Consider the following 10,782-nt stretch of genomic DNA (forward strand, 5'->3'; position numbering starts at 1 on the left):
CTCCGCCAACGCCGCCGAGCTCCACAGACCACCGCTCCCTAGCGCCACGCAGCCACACCTTCCACTCGCTGGGGCGGGGGGGTGGGGGGGTCACGTGAGGCGGGCCCGGGGAACCAATGGGCGGCTCGCGCCGAATGGAAGGGATTGTCTGACCCCCGTGACGTCACAAAGCTGGCGGGGAGCGCGCTCCTCTTCCGCCCCCGCCCCACCCCCGGCCGCAGCCCTCTCCGCCTCCCCTCCCACTCGTCACTGCGCAGCCAATCGGCAGGCGGGAAGCACTCCGGCCCGAACGTGCGGGCGGGGCAGGGTGGCGGCCCCGCACGGTAGGGGAGCAGAGTGGGCAGGCCGGGGGTGAGGGCTCGCGCTCCGGGAGCTGCACGGGGCTGCGTGGAAAGAGCGCCGAGCGGTGGCGTCGTTGTCGCCCCCTCATCGTCGGGAAGAATCGTTTGGTCTCCTGCTGTGCCCGGTTCGTATTCCCTACTCCCTGCCACGAGCCGCCCCGTCCGAGATCCTCCACCCGTCCAAAGTTGTGAGGAGGCGCCGGGCGTGCTCGCGGATCGGCGGCCGCGGGCGTGCGGAGGGCGGGACGAGCCCTGGAGCGCCAGGTGCGCGCCGGGCGTCGGGGCTGTGGGGCGGGCGCGGCGGCGCTGGGGGCCGTCGGGGGGCTGGGGGCGGGGGCGGGGGCGCCGTGCAGCCCTAGCGTCTTCCGGCCCCTGCGCTCCAGCTGTCAGCACGAAGGGCGCCGCGGGGCAGGCGGCAGAGTGAGCTCCAGGGAGGCTGTAGGGCTGCGGCACTGCCTGAGGGTCTCCCTGACGCACCCCGGGTCAGGGCTGGCCCCGCTGGCAGCCTGACACCGGCCGGCCCCTGTTCGTCTGGACTGAAACGGGCACCCGTGGGGCGGGGCCGGGCCGGGCAGGGCGGGGCGGGCAGCGGGCGGGGCTGCAGTCCATGGGCTTCGCGCCCCGGCTGGATGGAGGGGCTGGCCCTCGGGGCGCACCCCTGCTCGCGCCTGGGCCCCGCTGCCTTGGGCTGTGGCTCTGCCTCCCCGGCGGGGTGGGTTGGTTTGGTTGGCTTCCTTGTTCTCTCCACCCCTTTATCCCTCCTCCATCCTCTTCCCCCCACCTCCCAGCCCATTCACCGGGCTGGAGCGAGACCTCGCCCCTCCTCCGCTCCCGCCTCCCCGCCGCCGCCTCCTCTAATGAGCATCTCTGCCTTGCTTTCAATGGGCCGGTGCTGCTGTCGCTGCTGCTGCCCGCGCGGGTTGTGGATGTTGTCGGCTCCGTGTTGTGATGACAGGAGAATGTGTGTGTGTCCCGGGCCCAGACGAATTGGTAGGTATTCACTTAACTACCTGCGTTGGGTACCCAGGAAGGATGGTGACAGATTTTTGTGTATGGATGGTTTTAGATGGATCAGCGTGGTATTAAGGGATGAGATAGATTGGAAAAAGGGACAAAGGCGTCTTGGATTGGGATAGCTTTGTTGTCTTTGTGAGTGCAGTTTTTCAGGTAGCGACAAAGGAAACTAATCAAACAAGTACTGGCATGTGGTGCTTCGTATCTTTCTTCATTTATGTAAAAAGATAGCAGGAGCTGTGAAATGGCTAGGCATTTCCAGAAAAATGTTGAAAAATCGCGGATGGTCTTTATGTAGAGTGTTTAATGCAATCGGATTACATAAACTGGGGTTCCGACACATTAAATGATTAGCATAGCTTTTCTTTTTCATTTACATCAGAAGCTTTGCAAAGCTAAAGGACTCTGGAGTCGGTGCCTTAATAGCATTTGCTAATTAATTTGGTCCGTGGGTCTATTGATGGAGTGGAAAAAATGTCTTGGCACAGGCTCTGCTAAGCACATCAGTAAGAATGGACGGGTCTCTTTCCTGTTTCTGGTTGCAGTGCATCTTTCTTTATTAGTCATTGGCAAAATCAGCCAAATCTGCCTGGGATGAAGATGCTGCATACAACGTGGCTGAGTCTAGATCATGGAATAGGAACTTTTCCGTGAACATTGTGATCAAGAATAACTTGCAAATTTGACACTGCTCTGTTTTACCAACAGTTGTACCTGGATGCTGTTCTTATTGCCTGATCAAGAGCCTTCTACACTAATTTAACAAGCTTGTCAGCAAAAGTTATGATGTAGAGGGTTTTCTTGTTGTTGAATCAGTGGATAATCTGAAGGATATTAAGAGTTTTTCATTGCTTACTTATTTATGAAAGCATTTGAAAGTACTTTGACTCCCAAGGGTATCTGATCTGATGGAGAGAATGTATCACTTGTACCGATGCGGATAGAACGCTCATTAATTACAGCACAGTTTTCATAAATTCCACCTTCCCTAGGAATTTTGTCTTTTGAAGGCATGTTGGAAGTTGGGGCATTAGGATATAATCTCAGTCCATGTACTAAGCCTCTGCATAACTGAAAGATAGAGTCAATAAAATTCACTCTCTCATTTTTTTGTTTTTAATCTCAAGAATTTTTGCCTTGAAGGAAAAATGTAGTGGAGAATTTGATGTTTGAACGTAAGTATTGTTAAAAGCACCTGCTGTGTCAATCATTAGCTTTTTGTCACTAGATTTCATTCATTTGCAGTCAATTACAAAAGTAGAAAAGATGTCAAACCAAGCCGGGTGCAGTGGCTCATGCCTGTAATCCCAGCACTTTAGGAGACTGAGGCGGGTGGATGGCCTGAGGTCAGGAGTTCGAGACCAACCTGACCAACATGGTGAAACCCCATCTCTACTGAAAATACAGAATTAGCCGGGCAGGAGAATCGCTTGAACCCGGGAGGTGGAGGTTGCGATGAGCTGAGATCACGCCATTGCACTTCAGCCTGGGCAACAAGAGCAAAATTCCTCCCCCCGCTGCCCTCCCTCCCCCCCCGGCAAAAAAATGTCGAAGCAAAGGAATTTAAGGAAAGTGCAGGTTTCCTGGACTTGTTGTTCCTTAATTAAACAATCAAACCCTGTTACGCATCTATCAACCCTCCCTCCCCCCCACACAAATAGTATTTTGAGTAAATTTACGTTCCATACAGGCACATTTTCATTGTTTTTTTCTGTAAGATTCTTAAGTTTTAAAGAAAGAGCAAATGCAGTCATAAAATTATGAAGAAAAATTCATTAAGATTACATTAGTTTACATTTTTAATGATAGAAAACCTTTATACAAAGCACAAAATGAGTTGATATGCTTTCTGCATGCAAACCTAAAAAGAGATATGGTTTAAGTATGGAAGCCACTGTCATGTGGCCCAACATTTGAGCACATCTTCTGGCTCAGTCATGTACACTTAACCTCTGGATGACTTTCAGGTATTCAGTTTGAATTGCTTTTATTTAAATGGTTACTCCTGATGGGTTCCCGTTTTTCTGGAATTTCTGTTTTTCATTAGTGCATTTCAGAATGCCTTCTTAGTTACAGATTCTTATTTCCAAAATTTTAGCCATTACTTTCTATTGCCTGATCTCGTCTTCATTTTCTTAAACAAATCCCTTCTTAGACAGTGCAGTTAAAATGATGGTACTTTCTACTACTTGCAGAAGAGAATCTGTGTGGCTGGCTTATTCAGTGCTTATTACAGAAACAAACAAGAATCAGTGATTATTCAGTGTTTAGTTTTCTTTGCTTCCCTCTACCCCGATTTATTACTTTTTCTCAAATTATTCTTCAAAAAAGATACATGAAAATAATATATGGCTGACACTTGCTATGATATTTGTTTAGCCGTGGGAAGGAATAGTTGCTATTAACTCAGATGGTTTTATTTTCCGTGTTCCTTTTTGTTTATTGCATTTGTTTATTTAAAGTATTTCCAAAGTGTTTCTTTATAGTACAAATGACTATTTTGAAGCAGTATCTCAAGAATTCAGGGAAAATATATGTTATTGAGGAAGAAGAGGGATTTTTTTTCTTGCCCAAATTATCTAGATTAATGATATATTCATTAAATTTCCCAAATAAATGCCCAGACATTATTTTCAGCGCATATAGTGAGTGATAGGATTTTTTTTAAGTTTGTAATTATATTGCTGTACCTTTTCAACCCAAACCTTAGACTATTATTTGACTATACTGCTTCCCTGGAGCAAGTAAATACCTTTTTTTTTTTTTTTAAATGTGAGAGAAAACATTTTTGGTCTTTTAAAATTTATTTTTAATTTACAATTGACACATAATATTATATATTTATGGGGTACAATGTGATGTTTCAGTGCATGTATATATTGGTAGACATTGTGTAATGATCAAATCAGAGTGACTACCATATCCAAGAAAACATTTTTCTAGGGGTTAATTCTACTTTGGATCCATAGTAGATGAAAATACTTCTATGGGTTTTCCTTATAGCTGCTAAGCAGGGAACATTGTTAGTAGGTAAATTAAGTTCTAGGACTGAAACCATTTATGTTACTAACAAAGCTTTAGAGCTACTGCAATACTTAAACTTTTTTTTTTTTTTTTTAAATCATGAAGGGCACGGTAGAATTCAACAGTGAATAAATGAAACCTGAATTTTATTTAAAAACCTCACTTCCATAAGCATAAAGGCATGAATCCTAGAAGAGCCTTAGATAGCATCTGCTCTGTTGATGTTCCTTTACAGGTTAGAAGAGTGAGACTCAAAGATGTGAGCTGACTTTTCCAAGATTATTTGGGAGTTGGTGGCAGACCTATGCCCGTTAGCCTGGCAAATTGCCACAGTGGTCTAGAGAAACAAGTTTTGCAAGACCATCTACTGGGGTACAGGAGAGAAATATGGAATTTCTTTTTTTATTTAATTATGTAGAAATTTTTCTATATATGTTACAATGCATATTACTGTAGTCATATATGTATATGATGTACAAGTGATTCATAAATACACATATGTTTGGCTGCATCTTAACATTTTTGGTCATAGCCATGTGTAATCATGCCAAAAATTGACCACAGGTCTATGTAAAGGGTCTTCATAAATGGAAGAAGTCCCTGTGTAAAATGGGAGATTTCAAGGCATTTTTTAAGAATAGGGAGGGAGAAGGATGATTGGTCAGGTAGACGGCTACTGCATAATGTTATATAACCTTCATCTCCTCAGCTTTCCCCAGCCAAATCTGTTGTACATTCTGCACAGTTTGTACTGCACAAAGGACGACAAAGAAAAGAGAAAATTGAAGTTTGAGTATAGGAGCCAGGAGTTCAGTAGTGGTTCCACGAATGATTGGTAGTTGTGCCTGCCAGAATATACCCTGTAGAAATAGTACATGATGTGTGTATAAAATGTAGTACCTTCTAGCAAAGGCTTAACATGTAGATTGACTTGCTTAATATTTGTTATAAAGGCAAAGCTAGATTAAGTATCCTGAAATGTAACTCTTTTCTTTGTGTACATCTGTCTAATTTGCTGTCTAGGAATCCCAGTCAGAAGTTCCAGCCTGCCACTGTTCTCTGATGCCATGCCAGCACCAACTCAACTGTTTTTTCCTCTCATCCGTAACTGTGAACTGAGCAGGATCTATGGCACTGCATGTTACTGCCACCACAAACATCTCTGTTGTTCCTCATCATACATTCCTCAGAGTCGACTGAGATACACACCTCATCCAGCATATGCTACCTTTTGCAGGCCAAAGGAGAACTGGTGGCAGTACACCCAAGGAAGGAGATATGCTTCCACACCACAGAAATTTTACCTCACACCTCCACAAGTCAATAGTATCCTTAAAGCTAATGAATACAGTTTCAAAGTGCCAGAATTTGATGGCAAGAATGTCAGTTCTATCCTTGGGTTTGACAGCAATCAGCTGCCTGCAAATGCACCCATTGAGGACCGGAGAAGTGCAGCAACCTGCTTGCAGACCAGAGGGATGCTTTTGGGGGTTTTTGATGGCCATGCAGGTTGTGCTTGTTCCCAGGCAGTCAGTGAAAGACTCTTTTATTATATTGCTGTCTCTTTGTTACCCCATGAGACTTTGCTAGAGATTGAAAATGCAGTGGAGAGCGGCCGGGCACTGCTACCCATTCTCCAGTGGCACAAGCACCCCAATGATTACTTTAGTAAGGAGGCATCCAAATTGTACTTTAACAGCTTGAGGACTTACTGGCAAGAGCTTATAGACCTCAACACTGGTGAGTCAACTGATATTGATGTTAAGGAGGCTCTAATTAATGCCTTCAAGAGGCTTGATAATGACATCTCCTTGGAGGCGCAAGTTGGTGATCCTAATTCCTTTCTCAACTACCTGGTGCTTCGAGTGGCATTTTCTGGAGCCACTGCTTGTGTGGCCCATGTGGATGGTGTTGACCTTCATGTGGCCAATACTGGCGATAGCAGAGCCATGCTGGGTGTGCAGGAAGAGGACGGCTCATGGTCAGCGGTCACGCTGTCTAATGACCACAATGCTCAAAATGAAAGAGAACTAGAACGGCTGAAATTGGAACATCCAAAGAGTGAGGCCAAGAGTGTCGTGAAACAGGATCGGCTGCTTGGCTTGCTGATGCCATTTAGGGCATTTGGAGATGTAAAGTTCAAATGGAGCATTGACCTTCAAAAGAGAGTGATAGAATCTGGCCCAGACCAGTTGAATGACAATGAATATACCAAGTTTATTCCTCCTAATTATCACACACCTCCTTATCTCACTGCTGAGCCAGAGGTAACTTACCACCGATTAAGGCCACAGGATAAGTTTCTGGTGTTGGCTACTGATGGGTTGTGGGAGACTATGCATAGGCAGGATGTGGTTAGGATTGTGGGTGAGTACCTAACTGGCATGCATCACCAACAGCCAATAGCTGTTGGTGGCTACAAGGTGACTCTGGGACAGATGCACGGCCTTTTAACAGAAAGGAGAACCAAAATGTCCTCGGTATTTGAGGATCAGAACGCAGCAACCCATCTCATTCGCCACGCTGTGGGCAACAACGAGTTTGGGACTGTTGATCATGAGCGCCTCTCTAAAATGCTTAGTCTTCCTGAAGAGCTTGCTCGAATGTACAGAGATGACATTACAATCATTGTAGTTCAGTTCAATTCTCATGTCGTAGGGGCGTATCAAAACCAAGAATAGTGAGTGGCTCTTTCACTGGCAATTCTCAAATGATATACATTTAAAGGGCAGATTTTTAAAAAAGATACTACTATAATAAACATTTCCAGTTGGTCATTCTAAGCATTTACCCTTTTGATACTCTAGCTAGTCAGTTACTCCAAATTGACTTTGCAGCAGGGTGGCAGGGTCAGGAGAGTCTGGTTCTGCCTAGCTCAGATTTCATGGCACCTGCACTTGAAGCAAGTCACTTCTTTATCACAGGTGTCTTGAAACATTGGCTTCTTTTACCAACCTGAGAAAATTAGGATGACCTGGCAAATAAGATCTTGAATAGGCCAAAAGCAAGTATCTTGCTGTGTGTAGTCTCTTGGTTAAAGTGAAGAAACAGTGCTGTTCACACCTTTCTTCGCTGAGATTCCAGTGTACATGAGAACATATATTTATTGCATGATTTTCTAGATACACAGTCTATGCATTATTCATATACATTTATTTTAGCCTGAAGTGGTTTTCAAATCCAGTTCTTCAAGCCATAAATGACCAAGATCCAAGCAATCTGAATTTGTTTTTGTGATTATTTGACTGGAATGCTTCTTAAGTAGAATAACTATACTCCGTTATCCACCCGATTTCCTAATGTAATTGAAACATTTTCTATTTTGCCACACACTTGGAGACAATAAGAGTTTTTAGTTTTATCTATTGAAGTTAAATAAAGAAAAAAATTTTTTTATTTGTATTAATGAAAAGCTTTAGTTTAAAATAAGGAGATCCAGAATGAAAAGAAGAGACTGATCTCTTCAATTATTGTCATCTGTAGCCACCAGCACATCACTCTTATGTAATCCCCAAAGGCTTGGCATGCTGTTGTAAGTGTGTGGTGGGTAGACTGCTGCCGGGGAATCGTACTTCTTATTTAGTAGTGATAAGACTTTTCATTATTTTTGGAATTTTAAAGATGACATAAATAAAATAAGTTTAAATATCAATTTGGGGAGTAAGGTTTAATATTGCCATTGGGTATTGAGACAGGAGGAAGTTTCTGTTTTTCTCCATTTAGACATAGGTCAATTAAAATATTTGGGTTTAAAATGACTAAATGCTTTAAACATATTGTAGCTTAAGATATATGTGTTAAGATATATACATGAGAAACTTTAAAAGGTAACTACTGTGCATGCCTGATGCTTAATAGAACACTTAGTGGCATCAAATGTTTGCAGCAGTCTCCATAATTATATTCAGTCCCTTCTAATACTGTATCAATGTAAATGAAATAAATATATTCAAATTGGCTTTTTGGGAGCTATTTGATATGCATCAAATGGCATTTTGTTCCTGTGTTTAATAGTGATCTGTATACAGCTGTGCACATATTTTCATCACTTATTCTAGCATCACTGTTAAGGCTGTGATTATGTTTGATATTCACCTGGATTTTAATACAAGCCAATATCAGCTTCCCATTGTGTAATAACTTGGGTGTTTAGGAGTCTTTTCACATTTTTTGGGGATATGAACTAGATGTTCAAGAACTCCTTCTGGACTGTGGATACTGAATCAGTGTACTATTGGCTGCAGAATTTGTTTCAATTGAAAATAGACTCAGGAAGATTGCTGCTCAGAATATCATATAATGTTTATTTTTTGAGGTGTTTTGTTTTTATTTGTGTGTTTTTTTTTTTTTTAAGTCAGCTTGGAACTTTTTTCCTGGCTAGTATTTGGGAGAGGGAAAGGCTGTACTATATATTTATTTCTAAATGTTTTGACTGGGCATTTTTCTTTTAATGAAATATGTGGACTGCTCTAGCAAACCCTATTTTCAGCTACTATTTGAATGTTCTTGAACACCACCACTTAAGAGTTTCATATTATACACCAAATAATGTCTCATCTCTATAGTACAGGGAATATAAAATTGGTTTCTTGTGGTCATGATCAAGATAGTAGTATTATTACACAAGAAACTTCGTCTGCAGTCTAGAAGCTGGTCTGCTCTATAGAAAAGAAAATGCAGCATGAAGTTGACATTGTGGAAATGAAAGTAATTGCGTATTAGAAATCTGAAAGTACTGTCATCTAAAAGCAATTGTGATTTTATTGTAATTGGTTGTCACTGTTATACGGTGTCTAGAATTAAAGAATACATGTAACCTTTATGGTATTTAGCCTTTCTTAGATTTTTTTAAAATTTAAACTTTCTAACCTATGTATTCAACTTCTGTATTTATATTTAATCAGTGGTTCATGTTATATAATACACCCTTAACTAGTTAAATGGAATGTTGGTATGGTACAGAGTACCATATTGGTAAGAAAACTGTCTTATAAAAGATGTATATGTGTGAAGACATGAAAGTTTAATGTACAGAATGGTTGGAGAAATGCCCATGGTGAATTAAAGCTTCATATCTGCTTTCTGAATGTCCTGTGTTGGTTTTTAATAACAAGATTGATTAGATGCTTCCTATGTATGGTAGATTATATTTAATTTTAGGACCCAGTAGATACATAGTACTTCAAATTTGTAAAAATTGAGGTAAATTTTTTTTTTTTTTTTTTTTGAGATGGAGTCTCGCTCTGTCACCCAGGCTGGAGTGCGGTGGTGCGATCTCATCTTACTGCAGCCTCTGCCTCCTGGGTTCAAGCAGTTCTTCTGCCTCAGCCTCCCAAGTAGCTGGGACTACAGGTGCAGGCCACCACGCCTGGCTAATTTTTGTATTTTTAGTGGAGATGGGGTTTCACCATGTTGGCCAGGCTGGTCTTGAACTCCTGACCTTGTGATCCACCCGCCTTGGCCTCCCAAAGTGTTTGGATTACAGGCGTGAGCCACTACGCCCGGCCAAAATTGAGGTATAATTTAAACAAAATGCACAGATTTAAAATTTGCGATGTAACATTTGGTAACACCCCAACAAAGATATAAAACTTTTTCTTCAGAAAATTCCCTATGCCCCTTTCCAGTTAATCCCTCCCCTCATAATCCCTCCCCTCATAACTATCATTCCACTTCTCTCACTATAATTTTGCTTCTAGAAATTTATATAAATCATACATGTACTTTTTTTTTTTTTCAGACAGTCTTGCTCTGTCGCCCTGGCTGGAGTGCATGATCTCGGCTCACAGCAGCCTCCGCCTCCTGGGTTTGAGCAATCCTCCTGCCTCAGCCTCCGGAGTAGCTGGGACTACAAGCATGTGCCACCACACCTGGCTAACTTTTGTATTTTTGGTGGAGACGGGATTTCACCATGTTAGCCAGACTGGTCTCAAACTCCTGACCTCAAGTGATCTGCCCACATCAGCCTCCCAAAGTACTGGGATCACAGGCGTAAGCCACTGCACCTGGCCCACATATGTACTTTTTATGTTTTACTTTTGCTCAGTTTTTGGAGATTCACTTATGTTGTTGATTGTATTCATAGTCTGTTCCTTATTACTGGGTAGCATTCCAGTGTTTGAATGTATCACAATTTATCCATTCTCTATTGATGGATGTTGTCAGTCTCCCCCTGCCCCCCTTTAAAGATAATTTTTAGATTAATAATTCTCAGAAATGCTGTTTGGTTAAGGTGTAGCTTTAACTTTGCAAATAATGATTACAGGTAAGTTTTATGTTAAAGCTTTGATGATAGGACCCTTAATGCCCTTAAAACAAGTGGTGGGAATTTTTCATGGTGAAAAGTTCGGTGGGATTAAGGCGTGGCCCTTTGCTATTGGCCTCTCTGTTCCTCTCCCACTGA

General features: G+C 42.6%; 1 protein-coding gene across 8 annotated transcripts; it reads left to right on the forward strand.

Annotated features, from left to right (window-relative positions):
• Nucleotides 1-232: 232 nt before the first annotated feature.
• On the forward strand, nucleotides 233-9,466 carry PDP1 (pyruvate dehydrogenase phosphatase catalytic subunit 1). Of its 8 annotated transcripts, none has more exons than XM_004047301.5 (3): nucleotides 233-466; nucleotides 1,297-1,331; nucleotides 5,403-9,466. In XM_004047301.5, exons 2-3 carry the CDS (start codon nucleotides 1,301-1,303, stop codon nucleotides 7,058-7,060), a joined length of 1,689 nt encoding a protein of 562 aa, XP_004047349.3. In that variant the 5' UTR covers nucleotides 233-466; nucleotides 1,297-1,300; the 3' UTR covers nucleotides 7,061-9,466. The 8 variants fall into 8 exon arrangements, with proteins under 8 accessions (XP_004047349.3, XP_004047348.3, XP_018888352.3 ...); XM_055349394.2 differs by lacking the exon at nucleotides 233-466 and adding an exon at nucleotides 514-529; XM_004047303.5 differs by lacking the exon at nucleotides 233-466 and adding an exon at nucleotides 588-605.
• Nucleotides 9,467-10,782: the final 1,316 nt, after the last annotated feature.

Source organism: Gorilla gorilla, chromosome 7 (genome assembly GCF_029281585.2).
Source record: "Gorilla gorilla gorilla isolate KB3781 chromosome 7, NHGRI_mGorGor1-v2.1_pri, whole genome shotgun sequence".
Classification (NCBI taxonomy): Eukaryota; Metazoa; Chordata; class Mammalia; order Primates; family Hominidae; genus Gorilla; species Gorilla gorilla.